This window comes from Anabrus simplex, chromosome 14, assembly GCF_040414725.1.
Source record: "Anabrus simplex isolate iqAnaSimp1 chromosome 14, ASM4041472v1, whole genome shotgun sequence".
NCBI lineage: Eukaryota > Metazoa > Arthropoda > Insecta > Orthoptera > Tettigoniidae > Anabrus > Anabrus simplex.
The window spans coordinates 83,744,330-83,772,187 of NC_090278.1; the positions used below are offsets into that span (position 1 = coordinate 83,744,330).

Here is a 27,858-nt window from a genome sequence, read left to right on the forward strand (position 1 = left end):
GGGGGAACCGAGCACGCCTTTACCGCCTCGGCCAGGCAGCCCCTATTCTTTCTGCAGCATAGTTAATTATGTGCATCGCTGGGGGGTCTGAAACAGAGTCGCTGTTCATGAATTAAAGAGGAGACCCCATTTTATGGCAGGAAGCATTCATGCTGAGAACGATCTCCAATCTGGTTTTCCACCATTGACAACATGCAGGTGGTCAAAATGTAATTATAATCATCCTCCTTTTAACGTACAAGAGAACCAAGTCACTTCAATGAAAAGCACCCCACACTATCACCTTAACCCTGCTGAATTTCATTGTTGTACTGTACAGGCTGGCATTTACCACACACAAACTCTCCAACAAAACCGACCTCGATATAGCGTGGTTCGTCACTCCAAATCACACGTCTCCAGTTGTCCATGTTCCAATGGCAGTGCTCTTTACTACACCAAAGGTGGCGCTAAACATTCATCGGGAAAATTTGCAGTCATTTTGTTAAATGCACAATTAATGGTACTGTGGAATTCACAGATGGTAGTAGCACACAATGTAATGCAATTACCCCACACCACCACCTGCAACGCTCAACATGCTTGGCCCAACCATGCTTTGTATGTCTCTTCCCACTTCAACTTCACAATCAAGTCCCTGGAGCATCTGTAGCTCAGGTGGCAGAGTGCCGGCCTCTCACCGCTGGGCTCCACGATTCAAATCTCGGTCACTCCAAAAGAGATTTGCACTGGGCAAAGCGGAGGTGGAACAGCATTTTCTCTGGGTACTCCGGTTTTCCCCCGTCATCTTTCATTCCACCAACACACTAATATATATAGGCAATCATTTTCTTATTGAGGCCTCTATTGATAGATATGATTTTATAAGAATAGGAGGTTTTATTGTACCTAATCAGAACATTAATTTTTGTTAATGAGTTAATGACAATGACATCAAATTAATGTACTGATTATGTGGAATAAAACCTCTTCTCATAAATAAACTCTCCAATATACAGTAGAACCTCGATAATTCGAAATCGGTTAATTCAAAATCCCGCCTAATTCGAAGAAGCTCTCGTTCCCGGAAACATGAGATACAGTTTTGCATGTTATTTCAATTGTTTAATTTGAAATACGGATAATTCGTAATTCGAAGTACAATGTCGGCCCCATTACCGAAATTCAGACTTTTAATTCGAAACTGCCCTTACATTTTAAAACAATAGTATGTTACAGAGTAATTTCAACTCGAAATTTATCCGCTCCGCATCATAATAGAACGCACGTTCCGGAACGTGAAGGGGTAGCTTTCCGCACTTACACTCACTTCGGTGGATCTACAGTGCGCTTCATGATTGCTAAGTTGAATGAAATCGGAATTCTTTTGTGTTCAACCTTTTAACGAACGCCGTAATATCACACAACAGGCAGTGTGCGGGAAAACAGAATCCGCGAACATTGGCGATGCCGACAGTTGACGAAAAAACGTGGCAAATATAATAAATTCGTAGGCACTGAACAATATTGTCATTGCCGGTGAAACTGCATTGCTTTATTTTAATGCGAGCCCAAACGGTCTAATGGTTTTAAAGGAGAATTGCCAGCCGGGAAATTGTACAGTGTGAGAGATGGGGGTCATAGTAGTGCGTTGCAATGCACATGGAAGCGAGATACTTTATCCCCTCGTCATAGGAAACTTCGATAAGTCACGATGTTTTAACGTCGGGCACTTTCCATGCCAGTACAAAGCATCTATAATAAAAATGCAAACAGTAAAGAAATCCAAAAAATAATGCATTTGCACAGGGGAACCGGCATAATTTATCCTCGTCTTTGAATTGTGCGATTTTTTTTTTTCTTTAGTTGCGTGAGGTTATGTTTGTCAGTGATTTATCCAAATGCATTATTTGAACATTGTAAATGCACCTTGTTGGATACATTTCGGAAATAGTTTTTCCATGGCACTGGAAAGGTTTAAACTGTGAATCGAGGTGATTGCATGTATTAATGGGTCTTACAATACTTCGTGACGCGGCAAGTGTTTACATTTCTGAAGTACGAGAGAAGTGCCATGGCGGGAAATCGCACAAGGATAGAGTCATAGGAAAGTTCGATTTTAAGGGCATCGGGTACTTTCTGTGTATACACAAGGCATCTAAAATGCATACAGTATAGTAATCCAATTAATAAAGCACTTGCACATGAGAGCGAGCATAGATTTCTCCTCGTCTTTGAATCGTGCTTTTTCTTCTTTCTTTCGTTCGTTGCGTGAGGTTATGTTTACCAACGAGATATCCGAGTGCATTATTTGAATACTGTAAATGCACCTTCTTGGATACATTTTTGAAATAGTTCTTTTTTCATGGCATTTCAAGGTATAAACTGTGAATCAAGGTTAACTGCATGCAGTAACGGGCCTTTTGTAACGCGGCAAGGGTTGGTACTTCTGAATTGCAAATTGGCGGTTAATTCGAAATCACGTAATTCGAAGTCCGATTTTTGAGTCCCAACGACTTCGAATTAACGAGGTTTTACTGTAATTTCATTTTTTTGTCTGCCAGTCATTAATCATTGCCCCAGGAGTGCGATAGGCACAATTCCTCTCTTCATCGCTACATGGGGCCTTTGTACATTCCATTCCTGACCCAGTCCAACAACTGGAAACTGGCTGAGGACTTTTTTCAATCATGTCCCTGACATCTGACTTGGGCGGAAATGGCTCTGACTCACCGCTTACCGACAAGGCAACCAATAACCCTTCAACACTCCAAGTCACTAAGCTCCCTTGCTCCATTCATTCTGCAGATATCTTGCAGCAATGGACAACATCAAGCCCTCAGCCACCTTTTCTAGCAGCATCGGCAGTCACTGTGCCATCTAAACTCTAGAGAGAAGTCCATGTTCTATAGATCAGATAATATTTTGGGTACCATTACCTGAACTATATCCTCGTGGCTTCCCCAATTCTGCACATCACCAGAACTTTTGGATCCTTGTTTGTTCCATTACATGTGGATCAGTTGGTAAGATGTTACTTTCAATTCATTAGTTTCTTCAATCGCATGCTATTAGCCAGTTAATTGATTCACTATTAAAGAACATGCTAGGCTAATATCTGCACAGAACAATTGTCTTACTTCAACTCTGTTGCGATGAGAGGCTTACGTATTTTCTTCTGAAACAGAAAAGGGTAAAAATGTATACAGTGTAGCATCATTTACTGCTGTGGGTGTTAGGATATGAAAAAATTGCAAGCTGAAAGGAAGTGTCGAAAAATCTCACAAGAGACCATTCTACAATAAATAGATTCAAAACGTATAGTGTGTCTCATAAACTAGGACCGTCGAAGCGGCTTTCTTACTCCCCGATACATAAGCTACAGTATGGGAGGCGCGCGCATAGTTCTTGACCTTGCCAGCAGCCTGCACGTGTTCGACCTGGCAAGCATCACTATTAAGTTAAAAGAAGATAAGTGATGGTTCAACCTTTCAATACTATTAAAATAAGAAATGTAAGTTTACATCCCTATTTAATTATAAGTGGTACCAGTTTAGACCAGTATTCTTGGTCATCATCAGCCCATCACAAATAAGTATAAAACAATGCACAGATAAAAAAAATGCGAAGTTAATATAATTCTGTCAGCTGCTGTTAGTGAAGCACTAAAACCTTGAGGAAGCACTGTGCGTTGAGATTTAGTCAATCACAAGTAAGATGCACAGGTAAAAAATAAGTTTAAAATCAGTCGCCAGTCTGAATCTCCGCTGTTAACGTGGTGAGACGGCGACTGTGCAACACAGTATATTTGCATGTAAAAAAGTCCTAGTTTCATCTTAATGGTCATGTGAACCGACATAACTCTCGATATTGGTGTGGAGAAAATACCAATGGTGTTTATGAAGTTCTCTTCTTACGATAATCAAAAATTGCTTTATATATCTTGACCAATGCTTTAACCCTAATTTTAATCTAAATGGAATTGCAGAGAAGCCTAATAATGTTTTCAATTTCCTCATTATCATTTTAAAAAGTATCTTGAAATCTGAGCTCGACCTTCCAAGCCTGCATAGTACCCAACCACGTCGGACACCCCCACTGCCCCATCCCAATGCCCCGCCTTAAAACTAATCCGTTACTTTCCCCTCTCCCCCCCCCCCCCTCATTCCACAGCTATTGCCTTCTGCTCTTGCATACAATCAGTCGTCCAGCTCCTCTCTGCACGCTGTGCAAGGCGAGTTCAATATTTTCTTCCCCCCCCCCCACTTACCTTTAATCCTTCATGCCTAATTTCGCTTTCATTTTCTTATTAGGTCATTCTGGTCCCACAACAAGCTGGGAATCCAACTATGGCTCTATAACAATATACATATATGACCTTCAGATGAACACCTCAAGAACCTCCTGACCAAAGACTTATGACACCGTCGAACACCACTATTGTCAAAAAACAGTTTTATTCATCACATACATGGTTTATTTTAACTTTTCCCTCATAACAAGGCATAAGCCTTAATATATTTATAAGCCTAATGTACCAAATACGTGTGCATAAGACTACACATGAAGATCAAAATAGACTTAACACAACAGTCTAATGACACTTCACTCATAATTCAAGTTTTTATCATATTTATTTTAACTTAACATTACCTATTGTACATTTCTTGTTATGTGTTTTTGTATTGACTTTAGGAATCTGAAACCTGTACCTTTTGACGCAGACTTGTTGTCGAAACTAGTACCATCTATTTGTTAAAGACTTGCAATGTAATTCACATCAAAACTATTTGCACTGAAAAAGGTGGAACCAAAATATACCTATTTTTACTGTTTATGAAGTCCCTCATTATGATAGGAAGATTGGTGTTTGGTGTGCTGTAAGTGCAAGACGAATAATTGGGCCTACTTTTCGAGACAACAGTAAATGCAGAGACGTACCAAGATGACATTTTGACGCAGTTTATCCCATCAGTTAACGGAAGAAGAAAAATCGTGCGGGTGGTTTCAACAAGATTCAGCTCCTTCTCATACAGAAGAAGATTCCCTTCTTACAATCTCTGAAGTGTCTGCAGGCAGAGTGATCAGTACTCGTCTATTTCCTCCTCATTCTCCAGATCTAACAGTGTGTGATTTTTAGTTGTGGGGTAAACTGAAAGAAACGTGTATCCAACAAATCCTCACACATTGGAGGAACTGAAAAAAAACATTACAGTGGCAAAACTCGTTCGTGACAGCCAGATACACAGGAAGGATGACATTCCCAGCATCTTTTATAAGGTAAGATTCCATATAAGATTGCATACTCGCTTAAAGCTGGGAGGCTGTGCGGGACATCAGTTCGACTGAGGCAGCTGCCGAGGCGCAGAGTACAAACACCGTGTTTATATGAGAGACCCTGTAGACGTACAATTTGCACAATTCTGCAGATGTTTAACCCACTACAATCACGGGCCAGGTTAGTTTGCCAGCATGTATTTCCTGTTCTGCTCCCAAGTCAGGCATAGACCACATCTGTATTTATCAATCTCTGGCATGTGGCAGGAGTGGCTTTTGTACAAACTCCACCTTCTGGTGTGTACAGCCACGTGCAGTTAAATATCGTCGTGGATGCAAAATATGACCCTGCAACTCTGATGGCTCTTGGCCAACCAAAAGGCCTGCAGATTACGAGGTGATGTGTGGTCAATGCGATAAATCCTTTCAGCTGTTATCCGTTGTTTCTAGAACAGGGATGCTATCTAACCATCAGATAGTTCCTCACTGCACGACATGAATCTCATTCCGTATCGGCGGCTATTTCTTTACAAATAATGAAGTCTTATACGGTCCTTTTCAATACAAAAAACCATCCATATTGGATGGGATAATGTCTAAACATGTTTCAGCCTATCTAAAGCCCATCTTCAGTAGAAGCTAAAATATTATATGTATATGCAAATTTTAAAAAAAGCACTGGAAAATGAGTGGAATTAAAAGACAATTAACATATCAAAACCACATGTAAATGTTTAGGTAGAATACTACATTTACCTTTAATAATAATAATATCTTCTTGGATGCAAAATACGACTCTGCAACTCTGATGGCTCTCGGCCAACCAAAAGGCCTGCAGATTACACGTTTTTCCGCGTTTTTGTTTGTTTCCATATACGTGTATTACTTTAGACTCTACTGAAGACGACCTTTAGATAGTCGTGCTTTTTTTGTACTGAAAAGGAGGACAGTGTAAGACATTTTTTATTTGTAAATGAATAGCTCCTCAGTCGTAATCATGTAGGATGACTAAACCTCTAACCAGCCCTCAGATCAGGTAAAAATCCCCCTATACCACTCATGGAAATGATTATTAAGTAAATTAAACTAATGGATGTTGGGGATATGTTCCTAATGATTATGACATCTGGGGAAAGAAATAATGTTATTGTTTTTATGTCCCACTAATGACTTTTGACAATTTTTGGAGATGCCAAGGTGACAATTTAGTCCCGCAGGAATTAATTTACATGCCAGTAAATCTACAAACATGAAGATGACATATTTGAGCACCTTCAAATACCACCGGACTGAGCCAGGATCGAACCTACCAAGTTGGGGTCAAGAGGCCAGCGCCTCAATCATCCGAGCCACTCAGCTGGCATCTGGGGAAAGAGAAAAATAGGAGGTATGAAAGAGATTCGATTGTTGGTGCCCCAAATTTAACCCTGACCTACTGATGTGAGATCTTAGGAACTGCTCAGCCCTCAATTTTCCACCCTCTCCTTGTATCAATGGCCTAGCAAATATTTCTGTCTAACTTTCCAACTACCAGTCATTTCTGTGTTCGTATTTTGTTCAAAGCTGCCAGTGTGTCTGAAGGCGACTCTTGTAATAGCATGGTTTTCAGGACGATCCAAATTGAAATTGTGTAACTAAGCAAAATTCATCATATTCCTCATCTGGGAAGTACAGACATAGTCGCACTGAAATGGCATATAGATGATAACCCTAGACTTTTTTTGTAATTGGCTTTACGTTGCACAGATAGGTCTTATGGCGACAATGAGATAGGAAAGGGCTAGGAGTGGGAAGGAAACAGCCATGGCCTTAAGATACAACCCCAACATTTACCTGGTATGAAAATGGGAAACCATGGAAAATCCTCTTTAATGCTGCCCACTATCTCCCAAATGTCAGCTCACAGCCATGGGCCCCTAACCGCACGGCCAACTCGCTTGCTTCCTAGAATTCTCAGTTTTTCTCAACTTCTCAATGCTTTTCCCTCCTTATGCTGTAAGTGAGAAGCGCCGTGCTCGCCCATCTTCACCCCAAATGGTACTTTAAAAAAGGTTATATAAATGTAAATTAAATCAGTTAACTAAATCCTAAACACGAAGACAAAGACTGACTACCAACTTAATTAATAACAATCTATTACTAAATATTAGCACGAAAGAAACTCGTAATAATATGCACAGTCTCTTGCATGTCAATAATACCCGGAACACAGCAGTAAACAGACAGCACATGGGTTGTATGTTAGCTATATGAGCCGCTACTGAATACTGCAATGGCTGTTCCACTTTTGACACATCACCCCTCTCAAAATGCACGAGTATCAATTATAAATTGAAACTAAACAGATTTTCTAAAGTGGAAAGTGAAGTGAACAAATTTAGATGATGTACATAACTTTTACACGCAAATAATATTACTTAAGGCATGTAAAGTATTTTCAACACCTTACCAAAAGATAGAGAGTACCACCACATTTACCACGTGTTTTGGTGTTTACTTTATCTCCCAGGTTATTTGAGATAGGGTATAGATGGCAGACAGAGTAAACCGAACTCTCTTTGGCATCTGCAGCTGAGATTTAAATAATTTTGTCGAGTAAACCCCAAATGTGTAACCAAACATCTTTTACATGTCGACGTCGTACGACATGGAGTGTTGAATGGACTTTCTTCTGCCCTTCAAAAATCCCAATAATTATTAAATTAATGTCATAATGGTCCACCTTTTCAATACTATAATATGCAATATTTTTGAATTACATTACAAAAGAAAAAAAAATACTGCAAAAAATATATATATTGCATATTATAGCGTTGAATAGGTGGACCATTACAACATTAATTTAATTATTATTATTATTGTAATCACAATTCAATTCGGATCAAAACCATCAAGTTTATATCATATGACTTCAAAAATCCAGCTACCTCTGCTGGTCTTAAACACGCTGTCTTGGGATCCGGAGGCCGACACTCTACCACTGATAAATATCTCCATTTTATCTGGCAGAAGATCGAATTTATCCACAACATTTTCAAGTTTTTTGTAACCAATTTGCTGTAGGTCCCACCAATGCAGATACGTCTTATGGCGACGATGGGATAGGCAGCAGCCTTAATTAAGATACAGCCCCGGCATCTGCCTGGAGTGAAAACGGGACACCTTGCAAAACCACCTTCAGGGATGCCGAGGGTGGGATTCAAACCCACCATCTCCTGAATGCAAGCTCACAGCTACGCGACCCTAACCACGCAGCCAACTCGCTCAGTGTCCTGATGAGGTTCATAAAACATGTTGGATAGTGGTAAACATTCTTGAAATAATAACCTACCTTGGCATGATACTCTATGGCAGCTGCATACAGCATGGCAGCATTCTCAACCGTGATACCCTGTTTGATGATCTGTTCGCATCGCCACTTCAGATCTGTTTCGCAGTATGCGCTAGCTAGCACCAGCAGCTCTGAAACACAAACACAACATATCAACCCCTTATAAGAAATAAATTGACAAGAGGTCCACCTTTTCAATATATAATTGCACTTCAATACAGAACAAAAATAAAATTTACAGCTTATATCAACCCCTTCCTACAGGCAAGAGAAACATAATACAAAAAAAAAAAAATTCTCAATACAAATGGCAAGAGAGACTGAAAATCCCCACAAAAAATAGCCAAATATGGATTTAACATGGCCTCAAACTCTGAAAATACCATTTTTTTACACATCCAATGGCAAAATATACCTGAAATTTGGAATGCAGGTATTATTTGGAATATAATATGAGGCGAGTCATAAGTCATGGCAACTTTTTTTTTTCACGCGAACAGGAGACAACACGGAAAATCTAAGATATGCATTTGGAAACTTACAGTATGTACTTGCGTATGATGCCACTAGATGGTGTATGTAAACAACAGTGTGGGTCTAGGCATGCCCCCAAATTCAGTGTGTGAGTGAGTGTCACAAAATGAAAGTCAACAAGCAGGAGCAACGATCGTATATTCAAATAGCAGTTCTCCACGGCAGAAATGCACGCCAATGCCATGCACAGCTGCGGGAAGCATTAAGTGTGCATGCCATGCCGTACAGAACAATGGCGAGGTGAGTGGAGATAATCAAATGGGGTAGAGTATCAACTGTCGATTTGCCTCGCCCAGGCCGTCCAGTGTCCATGTACAAAGATGTACGATAATGGTGATCGATCAGTGTTTACGTGAGGACAAGCGCTGGACTCCAGCAGAATTGCAAGAACACACAGCAATACCAGCGGCAACAATACGGCGCATTTTACACAAGGACCTACAGATACGTAATCTTTGTGCAAAGTGGGTGCCACGTCACTTAACTGAGGAACAGAAGTGGACTCGTTACGGCACATGTCGCATCAATCTGGAGAGGTTTCAGGAAGAAGGACAAGCCATGTTTTATCACATTATTGCAGTCGATGAAACATGGGTACGTGCTTATGAACCTGAACTGAAGAGACAGTCAAGTGAACGGCGTCGTAAGGGGTCACCACGGAAACACGAGGTTCGACAAAATCAGTCGCAGATCGTTGCTCCTGCTTGCTGACTTCCATTCTGTGACGCCCCCCACTCACACACTGAACTTGGGAGAATGCTTAGACTCACACTGTTTACATACACCATCTAGTGGCATCATAAACAAGTACATACCATACAATTCCAAATGCATATCTCAGATTTTCTGTGTTGTCTCCTGTTCGCCAAAAAAAAAAATACTTGCCATGACTTATGACTCGACCTCCGTAAATAAGCAAAAACAGTCCCTTATACAACTTGATATACAGGCCATAAGGCTCCCCATCCACTTCCGGCGCAACGTCACACGAAGAGCCATCCACTTCATTTTTCGCCAGTGACTTGTAGGCTGATATGAACCTCGCAACAGTAAGGCTATCAATGGTGTTGAATGACTTAAACGTGTGTGAACATTGTGAATTATGCCCACGTCGTGTTGTGTACCTGGTTGTAGAAGCAACTATAGTTCAGAAGAGCCCAGTATTTCAGTGTTTAAATTTCCTACTGATTTGGTTCGGAAACAAAAGTGGATCCATCGAACAGAATTTGTCCCTTCAGCAAGCTAAGTTGTGTGCATAAAACACTTCGACGAACATTTCGTAATTAGGGAGGATTCTGTTAAAAGACCTGATGGGTCTATTTTAACAGTAACATTTTGATCACACAGTTTAAATTATTTAGTGTACTTATAAGAGATAAATTTGAATCGAGGTTTTTACATGGTGATTCTCAAAGAAACATTCTGATTTTGCTTGTCAACAAAGTTCTGGAAAATGAAAACGTCATGTTTGAAACATGCAGCGATTGTAGAAGTAGTTTTAAAGATTACGTTGACAAATGTATATACATCTTTTGTAATATATTATTGAATAACTATAGAAAAGTTATCGCAGACAAACTCGTTGCTGTATGTATGTATGTTTAGTCATCAGCCCGAAGGCTGGTTGGATCCTCAACAGTTCCGCCATGAGCTGTCATAGATGGCCTAGGCATCACTGAAGAGGCGTACTAGGGAAATGAGGAGTGAGGTAGTTTCCCGTTGCTTTCCTCACCGAGCCAGAAGTTGCTATTACATATCAGTCTGCCAAGCCCACTGAAATGGATGCACCAACCGACCCTGTGAGCAACAGTTTCACACCATTATAGCAGGGACTGGCTGCGTAAGGAATGGTATTACTATCATCGCTCATACCTCAGTCACTTTCATTTTGTCAAAGCCAAGGTTAAGACAGAGACAGATCAATGAAAGTAACAAAATTGCTCTAGCCCATAACAGAAGACTTAGTGCAGTGTAAACACTAGGTCCCGCCAGCAAAGGCATAACTCATTGCTAAGAAGAAGAAATCCTCAAGTAAGGATAGCCATAAATCGGCGAAGAAAAGGAAAATTGATAAACTGAAACCTTAAGAATTGCTAGATAAGTTTTAAGTTGAAGCCTAATTTCTAAGAAAGGTTCCAGACTATTGTTGTGAATTGCTATCATGTATTTGCATAGTAACATTAAAACTATTTTTATACGTATTATGGGTTTTAATCTTTTGCATGAAACCGTGTTCCGTTACAAATGACAGATGTCAGCTTAATTTTACGTAATTAAATGTACATAAACTGTTCCGCTAGTTTTCCCCTGCATAAAACTGATGTAGTGCACAAGCCTAAATAAAACCACAATTAAAGGCGTGTTCAGTTATATCGTTAAAGTTCAATAAATTAATAATATCATGGAAACAGTGAGAGCGGGCCGTATACTCCCATGCTGAACGCCAGCCACTGGCGTGACGTCACGGTCCGAGCCTTGTGGCCTGTCTATCTAGTGCGGCCTTGCCCTTATCCTATTATTTCTCAAAATATTTAAATCTGAACAATTCACAGAAGCTTAACAACACTGACCACATTGTGACAGTTTCCAGAATTTTATCAGTTACCTGTATAAATCGCCACAAAATCGATTTCCACCCATACGAAACTGCGAGCCGAAACTAGTCTTTCTACACTGCCTGACAAAAAATTGAACCACCCAGAAGAAATCATATGACAATGTAACTTCGTACACATACACACCAATGCTCTGTGACAGGTAGAACAACAAGCAGAGTGCATTACTGTTGTTACCAGGCTTGATAGCATACGTAAGGGGCGTGAACAGCGTCAGATGTAGAGGTGGGAAGATTCTGAATGAGTGATTTAGAATGAACGAATCGTTGCACTGAACGAAGGAATCATGATTCAGTGTACAAAATTAATCGGCATGTTCATGAATCAAAAGTTCAATTGAAACATGGCAGCCGAGGCAGTCGCTACTTGTTCCTTAACGTTTGATTCCTTCTGATTCATATTGAGTATCCACCATTTTTTAATGAATGTTAACCACCTCACCTCAAAGTCCGGTTCAAAAGTAAAATACTCCTAACCTAACCTTACAGGAAAAACAAATTACTTTTAAAAGAAATCATCACTTTGCTTCAAGACATATACGACACAAAACTGTAATACATACTCGACGTCCAACTGGTTGTGAAATGTTAGGTTAAGTTCCCTTCAAAGTTCCCGTTCTCGTTCTGAACCCATAGAATATGAAGAATCGATAGAAGTAATTTTTATCGAAATACACTGTTTTATCTTGTCATGATGTATGTATGCAAGTGAAATAGCAAAGCATGATTTCTTTGTAGAAAAAGATAATGCCCATTACTCATAGGCTTCTCTTCATGAGAAAGAAGGGAGTGAATAAAGCAAGACAAGTCCTCCAAATGAATGTGAAACGTACACCGGTTAGTTTCTATTTGACACATAACATCAATTCACATGGTAGTATATCTCGAGCATTTTCGTAAATTGTTCCGATGCTTTTACCTCTAGTTTCTACAGTTACTATGAGGAGCAGCCATATACATTAGGTGACCTTTAGAATGGTAATAAAATATTCAATTATAAATTTCAAATTCGATTGTCGTATCGATTTGAACAGCAGCAATGAAGATCGCATGTTACTTTGTTACAACTTAAAATTTGGCAGTTACCAACATACCTTTGAAAATAATTAGTCGGATAGCGGTGTAGCATTTCGCGATGGTAACCTTTTTAAAAAAAAAATGTTACTTAATAATGATAATTACTTTGAACATTTCACTTCTTGTAACTTGTGAAGCAGCAGCAATTATAAAGAACATAACGGACTGGTTCATCTGATTCCATGGTTTCACTCTTAAGCACGCGGTAACCGAATGAACGAATCAAGTGAACGAATATTAAGTTGAAAGAAGATATATGATGGTTCAACCTTTCAATACTATTAAAATAAGAAATGTAAGTTTTACATTCTTACTTAATTATAATTGGTACCGATTTCGACCATTATTCTTGGTCAGTCCCATTACCGAAATTCAGACTTTTGATTCAAAACTGAGTTTACATTTTTTTTAAATACAGTATTTTACAGAGTAATTTAAATTCAAAATTTCTCCGCATCATGAAAGAACATGTCTTCCAGAACGTGCAGGGGTAGCTTCCCACACTTTCACTCACTTCGGTGTGTCTAAAGTGTACTTCATATTTGCTAAGTTCGAGTGAAATCATAATTATTTTGTATTCAGCGTTTTAAGAAACCCCACAATACCACATAGCAGGCAGTCTGCGGAGAAGCAGAATCCGCGAACACTGGCGATGACCCCTCCCGCCGCCATTGCCAACCGCATGTGCGTATTACCGACTGAGCCTCCTTCATAGTGCACCAATATTCATCAACAATTACCTCTCAGCGACACATCAGATAACTTCCACTTCATACAATAAAACTTTCAACAACACGCCAGAACCCAGCGCACATCGGCACAAAAATGGCGTGCCACTACGGCTCCTCTTCGCAGTCAGAATGAGAAGATGCCTCATCCCAGCTACAACGCTCTGACTCTGCAGTTACCGTACACATTCTAATCTCTCCACCGCAGTTCACAACACAAGCAACTCTACTCTATTTCACCAGACCCGCAACAAAAAACAATAACTTCATCCCGAGGTCCGTCATACTTTTTCCACGGAATAATATCAATTTAGTCTCACCGGCATCTCACACCGACGTCTTCACATAACATTCGAAGCTACAGAAGTCAACTAAAAGAATAAGCGAAAGTTTCAACCCGCAACATATTCCTAATAAGCAATTACCTACAAATAACTGTCATCATTGTTGCCATTCAAACGCACTGAATACCCATGAGTCTCCATCCACACTGACCAGTCTCCGTACCGATCTCGGTGCTGCAACCAGACAACTTTCAGCTTGAGTCCTATAAAACCTGATTTGGCTATGAACATTTCCCTACCCCCGGTGATTTTAACTAAGATAAACCACTCTGCATATTGTGAAATGTCAATGCTTCATTCTCCTTCCAACCTTTAAAACAACAGGACGCACTTGGTACTAGATTTTTTTACATCCTTGCTCACCAAGCTACTTTTGTGTAAATATGTATATAAATTGTAAAATTCTCAACTGTTCACTTGGACAATGTAAATACTGTATAGTCACCAACCACTGACATTAATTTTTGGTTACAAACATTGACGCCGAGCACTACACCCTTTCTCCCTTGATTGTTCTAATGTAAATATTTTTAAAACTTTATATTTTCCTATGATTGCGTCAACTGTTCTCCAGAGCACCACCGCCGAACTCTACTATTTTAATTTTACGCTTGGTGCTGACTTCTTATTCTATAAACCTATATGTTCAACCATTACTATTGTACAACTGTTTCTCATACTTAATTTTTGTAATGTGTATTAATAATATGTATTAATTTGTGCATGTCAACTACTAACCAGGTACCTGATTTTTGCCTTGAGGAGATAATTTGACTGATGATGCCCTCAATGAAGGGCGAAACATGTCTCAAGTGGAATGAATAATAAATTCCTAAATTGTAAAATTTATATGTATTGAATAGGTGACAAAACGAACCTTTTAGCATCTTACATACCGACAGTCTGCCGAAAAGCATGGCTCGTAATCAATTTGCACACACCAAACAATATTATCAACGCTGATGAAACAGCACAGTTCCTTTTAATGCCCAGCCCAAACAGACTTATTGTTTTAAAGCAGAGAAGTGCCAGCTGGGAAATCATACAAGGGTGGAGGTCATTGTACTGTGTTGCAATGCACACTGAAGCGAGAGACGTTCTTCCCTCGTCATAGAAAAGTTTGATAAACCACGATGTTTTAAGGGCGTCGGGCTATTTTTGTTCAAGTACAAGGCATCTAAAATGCATACTGTACAGTAATAGGGGAGCCGGTATAGATTTCTGTTCATCCTTGAAACTTTTTTTTTTTCAGTGTGTGAGATTCATTCATTCATTCATTTCAATTAATTCCAACGAGCCTGCAGGCTCATACAGAGGAATTGTACAGAACATTACATACTGGCGGGCACTTACACAACAGAATATAGTTTGTGTATATAAGATTATTAGTAAACGGTTGAGCATATAAACACATACAATATATAAAATATGTATATCATCAATATGAGGATTACAGAGAATTATTTCTGACTGTATTTACATTTACATAACATGAAAGTTGCAGAAGTACGAGAATAGATTTCAGATTATTTACGATTATAACATAAAAGTTGCAGAGGTACAAGAATAGTTCCAGACAGTTTGCAAAAATGTTTCGGAGAATGACTTAAATGACAACTGATATTTTGATTTAAACAGCATTGTACCTTTCCCAAAAATAATGCTTGACTCTTTGTTTGAATTTTGCCAAAGTTGGTGCTGTTTTTACCTCCACAGGGATGTCATTAAATAACTGAATCACATAGAACTTCAAGCTGTTTATACCATATTTATAAAAGCGAACATTGTATAAGGCCAAGTCATTTGCATGCCTAGTACTATATGGATGGTTGTCAGAATTCAGAATATATGTAGTGTTGTGGTGTATAAATTTATGTTTTATTTTATACATGAGTACAGCTGTAATGAATTCTGTAGTCATGCTTAGGGATGCTATTTTAGCACTTAGGTATTTATGTTTGCAAGTGATTTATCCAAGTTCATTATTTGAATAATATAAATGCACCTTGTTGGATACATTTCAGAAATATTTTTTTCCACAGCATTTGAAAGGTTTAAACTGAGAATCAAGGTGATTGCATACATTAACGGTTCTTCGACTAATTTGTGATGCCCCAAGGGTTGGCATTTCTCCATTACGAGTTTGTAGTTAATTGGAAATCATCATCATCATCGGTTTGCCCTTCCAGAGAGCTGGGTAGGGTGTTTGAAAACAAGCGCCTTCCAAATTTGCCTATTCAAAAAGATTTCTTTGTCCAAGACAGAATCCCAATTCCGTCCTCTTCTCTCCATGTCTTCCCTCAGTTGGTCCATCCATCTTCTTCTTGGTCTTCCAGCTGGTCTTAACCTGTTATTCTCTTTTCCAAATAAGCACATGGTAACCTTGTGCTATTCATTCGTTTAACATGCCCAAACCATTTAAGTCTAGATGAACTAAGTCTTTCCTCCATCGATTCATTTAGACCTAGGTTAGATCGGATCTCATTTTTCACATGATCGCGTCGGGTCTTTTGGAGGGAATTTATATCCGTCCTCTTAACATTCTTGTGTTGCAACCTTTCCATTTGGTTTCACTTAGCCCTAGGATGTGAATATGTCTACAGTTCATTAAATCCGTGATTTCGTTACATTTTCCTGTTAGTCATAACTGTTTAAGGTTCCAATCCGAAGCTTGTTTCTATGATCAGTTCTTCTCGTGCATCGTGAATGAACATCGGACATGACGTCATTACTTTCAAGAGTACTTGAAGTATTGTCGACATTCAGAATATGTTTCTTTCCGAGGCTCGTTTTTGTTTTGAAAGTAACTGCATTGTATTCCTGTACTGACTTGCTAGGCCTAACGTACTGAAGGATTTTCTTTCAAGGTGGTCTCCCTTAGCCTTTGGCAGTCCCCTGCCTCACTGCAAGGCAGCAGCTGATGAATTTATGTGTTATTTCCCACACACAGGTCTCATCTTATCCAACCTTCTAAGGGAAAACTCCTCTGCTCGCAGCTATTGGTTTTCCCTTAGTTTGCCTGGTTTGGTATCGGCCGCCAGACCCTTGGCCAGACAGTTGCAGGTAATACCGTCTACTGTCGCATACGATAGCAGAATATATTCTGACCTCACGCAATTCAAAGTCCGATAGGTCTTTTTTTTGCAAGTTGCTTCACGTCGCAGCGGCACAGATAGGTCTTATTGCGACGATGGGACAGGAAAGGGCTAGAGTGGGAAGGAAGCGTCCGTGGAATTAAGGTACAACCTCAGCATTTGCCTGGTGTGAAAATGGGAAACCACGGAAAACCATCTTCAAGGCTGCCGACAGTGGGGTTCGAACCCACTATCTCCCGAATACTGGATATCGAGCTCGGTACAGGCCTCTTCTAACAAGTAAGATCTGCAGTCATTTGCATATATTCAATGGGGTTGACTGGCATACAGCCTGGTTCAAGTTTTCGAAACCGACTTTCAACCTATTAAGTCGTGTTACGTACATTTAGTACGTGTTGAAGAGATGTTAAGTTTTATTTGCAGATTGCTCTAATTAATATATTCTTTGGTGAGACACAAAGGATCTTTCTGGGATTTAAGATTGAGGCTACTAACTGGGGTTTTTTTTTTTCCCAGGTAATTTGGGAAAGGAAGACTGGAGGGCAAGAAACAGGGAGGTAGTCCACGGTACACTTTTTGATAGCCAGGCAGGCATCAATTTTTGAAAATGAGATGAAGTCTTTATCAGTGCTGTTGGCTCCAAGTAGCCTACGCAGTGGCCTCTACGGTAAGCACTAGCCATTCATCTTGGTAGGTGTGCTATTTTCCAACTGATGAGCCCAACTTAGCACACTGGGGTGAAACGCTGGCAACCAGAAATGAGTTCGCTGGAAAATTTATTATGTCCAATAACGGACCAGCTATATTGGTATTACACTTCTGTTGACCAATTGAAGCAAGAAGTGGGCATTCGCACGTTTTGGCAATTAAAAGAGAAGGGTCCACTGCCGTGATAAGTGGAGAGCTGTTATTAGAGGAACAAACCAACCACATGGAAGCTAGGAAGCCCCATACAACAGCTTGCCAACTTGTTGCTCCCTGAATTTTGTTGCCATAGTGGAAATGTTTAGACAAGAGAGATCATGGAAGAGTTCCCACTCGATGGTCGAACATAATCAAGATTATAACTGGGTTGAACATCTTTGGTGCAGCATGTCTGGCAGAGGACTGCAAGAAATGGAGACAGCTGACCACTAGCCTCCTCGGAGATCACAATCCTCTGAATTGAGAGAACGATAAGAGAGAGAGAGAGAGTTGCAGCATCAGATCTCCACACACCTAGCACAAAGCCATGTGTTCTAAACTCTCATACTCTAAAATGACCCTAAATATCAATCTGGGCTAAAACCGTTTCAGTTTCTGAGAAACACACCACCTCAGCCAGCTACCAGTCCCACCACGAACGAAATCCCAGTTTTGAACTAGATGACTGTTAATCAGTTCTTTCAGGTTGAAACAGTCGTGTTGTTTTCTGCGCATTCCATACAGTTCGCCAACGTTTCAAATACATTGCAGTATTCTTTGTCAAGGCAACTGAATAATCAGTTTCCCCGACAGCCTACGCTGATCGAGTAGGGGTATTTCAGAATTAATTATTTTAACCATAATGGTCAACTAATTAGGTCTGTACTGACTTCAGCTTAACCTTACATTCAATATACAACACTAATCCACCCTGTCAATAATTACCAGTTTATTTTACTACCATAATTTCAATAGTAGACTATGAAATTATGTCAGTGTCTTTTTCCTTTATAGAAAGATCAAGCAGGAATAAAGGAAAGGAGGAGATGCAAGAAAAGAGCTGACAACAATTAATATTGTAACATTTTTATTTGAATTATTTTATTTTATTGAAAATTTTTTAGATTTTTAATACTGTTTTTTACAAGATGGCATTTTAAAGTTTGTAAATTAATGAATCGTTTTATTCAGGAAAGATGTTAGTTTTTTAAAAAATTTCGAGATATCATTTTTCATTTGTTTTATTATTTATAGATTTTGTACAAGTGGTATCATAAGGAGGTACATTTTGGAGTTTTACAGAATTGATCGATATTTTTACAGTTTTATGGATGTCTGAATGACGTTAATGTGGCAGGATAAAGAATTAAGTGTTGTATAGATGTAACAAGTCCAAAGTATGTTGATGTTTTGCACCAATGAAAGAACAGAGCATTTGGAGCTCTCGAAACATGTAAAAATTACTTTTTTAAATAAATTTTTAAAATGATAGGTAGTAAACTGTGAAGTACTGACAGGGTGGAATAAAGTGTTATATGTAAGAATGTTAGGTTCTGGTCCACCCAATCAAAACACGTCACTTTACAAGTGATCTAGTTAATTAAAAACATATTTTAAAAATTTAGGGACATAATTTATCTCCATATGAGAGGTCAATTTGTGTAAATAATGCATATACATTTATATCTTTTGCATTTCCCAAATAGTCCTTAAAAAGACGTTGGGTTCTTCCATTTATTTATTTATTTATTTATTTATTTATTTATTTTTTACATTTTCTTCAGCTTCTGATTTGAGTTTTGTAATCTACCACGTGATTTTATGGCAGTTGAAGTCTCAAATGGAGATGAAACATGTCCCTAAATATTTTTAATATGTTTTTAAGTAAATAGTTCACTTGTAAAGTGACGTGTATTGATTGGGTGGACCAAAACCTGACATTGTTTCTTAGTTTTAACTGTATCAAAACGGATCTACACGATGAAGTTCGTAAATTGTACTAAATGTTATATATCGAATGTAAGAGTAGGGGTATTTCAGTTGCCTTGACAAAAGGCTGCAACTTTTTCGAAATGCCTGCAAATTGCAAGGAATCTACAGAAAACAACAACGCAGTTCAACCCACAAGAAGAACTAAATACCTCTATACATCGTGGAAGCTTAACTGTTAATTGAGACTAACCTAGCCCATTACTGGATAGAAACTAGTCTGGCTTCACTAACCTTGATATTAAATAGGAAAATAACAGAACTAAATAGGATAATTCAAAACTGCATACGAACTTCACTGTCAAGATCCAGTAACGTCAGTGACCTGGTTCACTTACCGAGAGCACCTTCTGGAGAAAGGTTCACCTCATCTGTATAGAGGTAGTGGAGGAAAGCGTAGTACACGCTGTACGAGAACTGGTCCATTTCTATAATCCTGAAACAGGGTATAACAAATTGTTCAACAATCAAGTTGGGCAAGTAACAGAAAGCATTCAAAAAATTAATAATAACAGTAATAATAATAAAGGTCGATTTCCGATGAAGAAAGATAATATCCGAGAGAATGAAGAAGTACTGCGTTGGCAGGAAACTGAAAAATTCTTTGTATAAAGTTGGCTAGAGTGGTCCAATGAAGGCCATAAAATGTTAATAATAATAATAATAATAATAATAATAATAATAATAATAATAATAATGTTTTTACATCCCACTACTTTGAATGTTTCGGAGACACAGTGGTGCCGGAATTTTGTGCCCAAGGAGTTATTTCACATGCCAGTAAACCTAGCGACATGAGGCTGATGTATCTGAGCACCTTCAAATACCACCGGACTGAGCCAGGATCAAACCCGCGAAGTTCGGGTCAGAAGGCCAGCGCCTCAACCATGCGAGCCAATCCGTCCGGCATTCAAGAAAATAATCTGAAGAACTAAAGGCCCATTTACAATGAAAATGTTACGGTAACATGTGAAAAACATACAGCATAGTTGTAATCAGCCTTGTCAATACACTTATTAATGAATTATTTATTCAACCAAACATGTTTCAGGAATTCAACCATCGAATTCCATTTCATTTACCAAGTTGTTTCCAAGGAGTCCCTCGCCTGTCAAACTGTACTATGACCTAAATAAATTACTATATAACTATAACTACAGTAGATAATATATTACAATAAATAACTCAAATGCATCTGTTAGAATGTAAAATTATTGAAAACAAATCACAACCCGCACACATAAACAAGGCGAATGTCATACTGGATGTTAGATGTCAAGCACTCACCGACTATACACTCTCAACAGATGAACAGATCAGCAAAAATAAAGCTATGTCAGTGCCATCTAATGACATAAGCGAATATTTGCCGTGTGACTCCCTACAGTACATCCGGATTAGGAACATAATCGTGTGAAGTTGACCAGCATATTACATATTTGTCTTAAGATAGCCTAGTTATGGATACAGAAAAAGTCTGAAATCCCCTACTATGAAGACAAAATTAAATCTCTCAGAAAGTGGACTGGCATGCGCATCTTTAAGCATGCAGAGGTGGCGCAAACGTCGAAACTCTGAGGTGCGGGTTTCGACTCGATTACTCGAGTCAGTCGAAGTTTCGTTGCATTAAAAATGGCAGCCAAAATCATTCTCTCGCAGTCGCACATGATCAGGTGTAACCTCCAATACAATGTCTAAGAGTGTGACCAGAAAATAATGCTTAATAACCGACCAGTCCAAAATGAGAGGCTTCTACTAACAGTTTAAAAAAGAGCGTGATGTACAATAATACTTTATGGCCTTACAGTGCACTGATATTTTATAAGCCCCAGTGGTAAAGCTTTTCATATTTCTTCATGTTTTTCATTCCTTTTAACTCCTATGCACCTGTAAGTGGATTGATACGCACTCGAGCGACTGGGCCAGGACTGCACAAGCGGCCTGAAGCGCCGGGGTGCAAGATCGCATATCGGAGACATTTGTGACATCTGTTGGCTTTTTATGGAAACATTTCTACTTGAAATCCGTTCTTGGTGTCTCAAAATGTCACCAGAGTGTTCTGGTATGTTTCTTTGGCAAAGAGAATTGATTAAAATATCAATCAAGAAATCTGTATTCTGTTGTTGACAAGATGACTGAGGAGGAAGTTGCTTGCTCACGCGATATGCTCAGTAATAGCGAAATTCAAAGCTCACTTGATGTTTTAGGCTCTGATTTCAGCAGTGATAGTGAGGAAGTTATTAGAGATCCTGTGCATGAATGAACATGAAATATATCACCAGAGATCTTTCACGTAGTAATATCGTACGACATGGAATGCCGAATGGACTTTCTCCCGCCCCCCAAGATCAGATTACGACTGCCGCATTTGAACTTACGATCTTGGTACCCGGATGCGAACACTTCACCACTGATCCTCAGACTGAATCTTAATAATATACTGAGATATACGGTTGTGACTTCGTATTTGGGAGATAGATTCAAATCTCATTCGCTGCCTCGCGATTGGTTTCCCATTATTTCCTTATTTCCAAATCAGGCAAATGTTAGGCTCGTGTCGTATTGGTTTCCGATTATTTCCTTATTTCCAAATCGGGCAAATATTAGGCTCATGTCGTATAATTAAGGCCATACCAAACACTAAAGAACTTCCGAGGTAAGGTAAGTTAATGAAAAATTTAATCTTTCAAAGGGATTTTTTGTGTGTTATATTTCTGTATTGTTCTGTTTTTTGTGTCGTACGTTGAGCCCAAATTTCCATGCACTATTAAATCTCAAAATATGCATAAATTCATGCACTATCATATGGCAAAATAAGCACAATAAACTGGAAAATATGCACTATCAAAATATTGCACAAAAATTACTGTAACTTGTCCAAATTGTCTTGATTTAAGCTCATCCGTTTATCTCTCAGCATATCCTTCAACACAGAGAATGATCTTTCTACACCACATGAAGTGACAGATGCATACTTAAATGGACATTTGGGACAAAGTGAGGTCTTTGCATTTTCATCACAATACATCTTTTATAAGCTTAACGAATTCAAAATCAGAATTTGAACAAATTATCTGTTCAACCTATCTCTAGCTGCCACAGCTACTTCACCATGCCATGATTGGCAGGCACATCTGAATGTCCTCAATAACTGGTAACGATTGCCTGCTGCGACAACAAAGACGTGTGACGAGTGAGAGTTCTGGGTAGGAAATTCCAGGATAACAACGGAAGAGAGTTCAATGCAAACCCAGGGTTTGTAAGCTGCTATTTCAGTAACGCGGCGTCACAGTGTGAAACAAGTTTTGTTTTGTTCGTCTAACATAGACTAAAACATGAGCCGTCAATGAGTAATACATAATTTATGGTTCAATTTATAGCAACGTAAACTGCAAAACTGGGACACTTTTTTCCTAAGAATTAGATATCGACGTGGATCCTTCCGACTTATGTGATTGTTTACTCAAGCAACAAAAAGTGTTTGGTTAATTCGATTATAAGACCTCTACCGCATGTAGGCTACTAACTTTGGTTGTCACATTGGATGCCAGGAACGCATTCTCTGTCTCTCAGTAATAGACATACTGTAGTCTATAACAGCGGAAAAATTGTCCCAAATTCTGCAAACTAACACTCAGAAAAGGCACTATCATGTAAGTTAAAAATATATACGCGCCAAAGTCAGAAGTCATATTATGCAATATTAAACGTTCAAATATTCGCTATTAAATCCAAAATCTTCCAAATATGCATTGTCCATCAATTTTCTCCTAAAAGGGCCAAAACATGCAAACATGCACAGAAAAAGAACAGTTATTTGGAATTGTTAAACCATAAAACTAATATTTGCAAAGTTTGAGAAGTGTAACTAGCTTGTTTAAAAAACTTGCATTTGCATGGAAATCCGCGCTCTAATCATGAGCAATACATTGGAATTTCTCAACAATATAAAATAGGTCCCGTGATAATACGTGCAGTCAATCACCCACTATACTGTTTTAACCGAAAGCTTGCAACGCCAAGGTTGCATACTAAAAAGTTGGCAGATTCCTAGCAATGTTAGAGCAAAGGGCAGGTGGGTGCATATGGGTTAATGCTCTCTTTTCATCTTTAGAAATGGTATTGATAGTTTATTTATACCAGGTGAATTGGCAGTGCGGATATGGGCGCGCGGCTGTGAGCTTGCATCCGGGAGATAGTGGGTTCGAACCCCACTGTCGGCAGACCTGAAGATGGTTTTCCATTTTCACACCAGGCCAATGCTGGGGTTGAACCTGAATTAAGACCACGGCCGCTTCCTTCTAACTCCTAGGCCTTTCCTATCCCAATGTCGCCATAAGACCTGAGTCGGTGCAACGCAAAGCCACTAGCAAGAAAAAAATATATAGTTTATACTGTACCCTCGGATACATCATGTAAAATGCCCTCATGTCAGAAAAAAATCTTTTGTATTGTTGCCCTTATTTTATTTGTGTATTCTCTTGTTTAACACGTTCTTTTTACCTTGTCCCCTACCGATAAGTATTGATGAGGTTTTACGGTATTAAATACAGGTACCACTCTTCAGTCCTTTGGTCCAATCAATAAGCGGCCACCTGTGTCCGCTGGCTTCAACTCTGACATCACCTTGGCGACTTTATTATTGTTCTACGCTAGTTGGTTCTTATGCACTGCGACTGTGCTTTTACTCTAATCCTGTCAACGTGAATAAATGTTCACGAAAAACATTTATTTACTCGTAAAATTTCTGTATCTCAGACTGAAGGACTAGTGTCGTTATCCTCAGAAATAAATGAAAAAATAAATATGGAAGTCTACTCACCTTTGGCTATCCTCCTGCCAATGATCTTGAAACATGGACCGAAAATGCTGACAACGGATTTTCAGAATTGACTTGTGAACGTGGATGGACTGCCCTGACACCATGATTGTTAGATCACTCGTGTCCTGTTAGCATACAGAGCTGTTTCAACATAATGAACCAAGAGATTACAACTGAACCTAAAATTATGTTAGTGTGTTGGGTGGAGAAGATTTAATTCAATCCATTTATTACATCAAAATGACAAAACCGTGGATGTCGTACTCAACAAGACGAGCCAAATTACCTCTTGTCGTAGGTACGACATCATAACTGTTGTAAAACCTTCAATTATTATGTAAAATATATTTAAATTATATTTTATTAAATTTTAAATTATCCTTTATTAAATGTTAAATATGATAATACATGGTTTACCTGTAAATATGTATTATAAATTTGTATAACCCCAAATACGTGTTGTGTATAATCTAACCTCAAAATCTGTATAGTCGAAAGCTGTACAAAACTCTATAATGTTCGTATGTTAGGTGTATTCTGCTATAATTTGGTACATATGGAGGGTTATGAAAACTTACTGTAAGGTTTATTATCCAGACACGTAGAGACATTAAGAATGTTGGAGAGATCTCCATGTGTATTGGTAAAGAGTAATCAAAAGTTTGAGCTGGATGCATGACTGGAGTACTCCATTCAACCAGCTAGTCGATCGATGTTTCGAGTATGTTTCGTTTAGAGTGTTGTAAGAACCCTTCCATAAATCGAGACGGTTGATTGAACAGTGTATATATCGAGCTGTCAGTCAGAGAAAGTGTGAGTGTGTGTGTGTGTGTTTTTTTTTATTATAACGAACGAGTCAGTGTTGATATCTGTACTTGTCAGAATAGACTTCAGGGTACTCCGCTTTTAAGTGTTGTAGTGTCACTTACTACTGTGTGTAATTGTGTGTTGTGACTTACAGTGACAAAGTAGTTTACACAAGGAAGTGAACGTGTTCTTGTGTGATATTTATTTATCGTCAAATAAAATCGCATTTAAGAGCGATACATTGACTGTCTATGTCTCACACCTCTGGAATAAGCTCCATTGCCTTACAGCTATAAAAACTCTGGACTTCTGTCAAGAAATAGATGTCGGAAAAGAGATGAACAACACAATGACATTAGGTCCAACCTGTTCAGAAATCAGCCAACTTGCCAGCATCTCAGATGAAGAAATTTCGTAATATTTTTAGAACAAAGAATTTCCACAAGTAAATACAAACATCCACCTGTTCAATACTGTACAACTAAGTTATAACAATAGTCAATATCTCAAATTAGGACATACTTTGGTCCTTGTACGGACAATCTTCAGCTAACGACAACAGTACAAGATAAAATTAAAAGATTACAAAGGCATTTGAACAAAAATAAAACACTGATAAATTTTAAAACATTTCATAAAATAATCGCTGTTTTGCATCTAAGAAGGATAAAAACAACTAATTCCTTCAGTGTTATTTGAAAGTAACAACTAACAAGTTAAACTGAAAATTAAACACATGGACAAGTTAAAAACATCTTTAAAATTTCTTGCAGAATAATGTCTAAAATTAGGATGAAGTAAGAGGATAAAACTTAATGTTTATGGTGTTCAAAACAGTCTAACATTCATTAATGAGGTAAGCAGTTCCAACTCTTCCCTGGTTGTGTTTTAAAAGGTATTTCTGAGCCAAAATGAAATATTTATACTATAGTTCTTGTCATCTATCTTCTTGTGAGGTTATTATTATTGTTATAAATAATAATAATAATAATAATAATAATAATAATAATAATAATAATAATAAAATGAGTTTCTTGTCAACCTCCTTTTGAACATCATTTCCTTCAAACAGCACGATATTTTGTTGGAGGGTCATCGAACTTAACATAATTATAATATGAATATTTGATTTTAAGATTGATAATTATTATACAATTATGTTATTACTTGTTCCCTTAAACAACATTTCAAAATTACTTATAGTATTAATATTATTGTTCTGGGAGAAAAGAATTTGTTCTGCATGATATGCATATTACTAGAACAGACAATTGCTTTAGCATCGTCAGATGCACAATTACTGCCATCCTAGCAGCATACAGTTGTTGTACAAAAGCAGTAGTGAACTGGACAGTACTTTTGGCTTTGTTATCTTCCTTTTCATCTCCTTGACTTGTGCCATACAGGAGAGAAGCATCTTGTATATTTACATGCTTGTGTTCCATTCTAGATAATATTCACACTGTATATTACACCACAGAACCATTAAAGTGAACTTCTCACGTGTTTTACTCTATATACTCACAGGATCATTAAATGCATTCCGTACACTGTCAGCGACCTTCTCACTAGCTTGATCGTCCACCTCCATCGGCTGCCACATGACGCTAGGAGTAGCGAACGAAGCAAATACATCATGAAGGGATGGAAAGGGGGTGAGAACAGGTGTCGATACACTTTGACCTGGAAATAATCAGGAAAAATTAGAAGAAGTAACAAAAATAATATCAAAGAATGTTTATAACAAAAAATGCTTGTCCTGGAACAGTAAAATTCGTCAATACTTGACAGTGATCAAACATGAATCTCCTTATGCTTCAGAAACGCTAAGTAAGTTGATTGTCCCAATCCATGTTAGTCTCCTCTGGGATGTTTGCATTTTTGCAAGACTATCATCAGGCTATAAACCATCATACCTGATATGAGTCTGCTCATGCTAGTTTCTTAATTTAGTTCATAAATATGTTCTGAGGCTCCTATATGTTTTGAAAGCACCTACAAATAAGCTCTTTTACTGACTTGCTAGACCTAACGTAATTGAGGATTTTCTTTTGGAGTTTACTCTCTTAGCCTTTGAGGATCCCTCCTCATCACACAAGGCAGTGGGTTACATCCATACTACCCCCAGAGGAATGGGTCGCCTCCTCTGCCAGCTCCACCATACGTAATCATATTCTCCGCTTTTCCTACCGTTGAGGTCTTCACTCGTTACCGGGAGTTGGGACCCTTTACCACATGTTACACACGCAGTCAGTGTGCTCTGGGACTCGCATAGGCAGGGGCACCTGTGGCTGAATAAAGAAAGGAATTGTTTTTCAGCGTTCCATGAATGGTAGAATGTATTGAAGTACAGTACTGGGGTAGAAACCTGGAAAAAAAACATTGCTGCATCATGTACATGTATCCGTATATGACTCTCTGAAATGCATAAAAAATGCAACCATTAAGTCATTATGTGTACAATTGTACACATCCTGTATTTTCTAAAATATGGAAAATAAATTTTTGAAAATTTGTACTCAAGCCTATTTTATATATTCTAACCTACTGCCAAAATATCAGAATTCTTCGATCAGT

The 27,858-nt window shown here is 38.5% G+C and overlaps 1 protein-coding gene across 5 annotated transcripts in view; it reads right to left on the reverse strand.

Annotated features, from left to right (window-relative positions):
• LOC136885723 (RCC1 and BTB domain-containing protein 1) overlaps positions 1 to 27,858 on the reverse strand; it is a 62,383-nt gene that overhangs the window by 12,005 nt on the left and 22,520 nt on the right. For all 5 annotated transcript variants that reach the window (XM_067158458.2, XM_067158456.2, XM_067158457.2 and 2 more), the window contains exons 8-11: positions 26,807 to 26,964; positions 24,475 to 24,599; positions 19,991 to 20,088; positions 8,588 to 8,718 (exon numbers count right to left, since the gene is read on the reverse strand). In XM_067158458.2, coding sequence (XP_067014559.1) covers positions 8,588 to 8,718; positions 19,991 to 20,088; positions 24,475 to 24,599; positions 26,807 to 26,964 — 512 coding nt within the window. The remainder of the gene's footprint in view (positions 1 to 8,587; positions 8,719 to 19,990; positions 20,089 to 24,474; positions 24,600 to 26,806; positions 26,965 to 27,858) is intronic.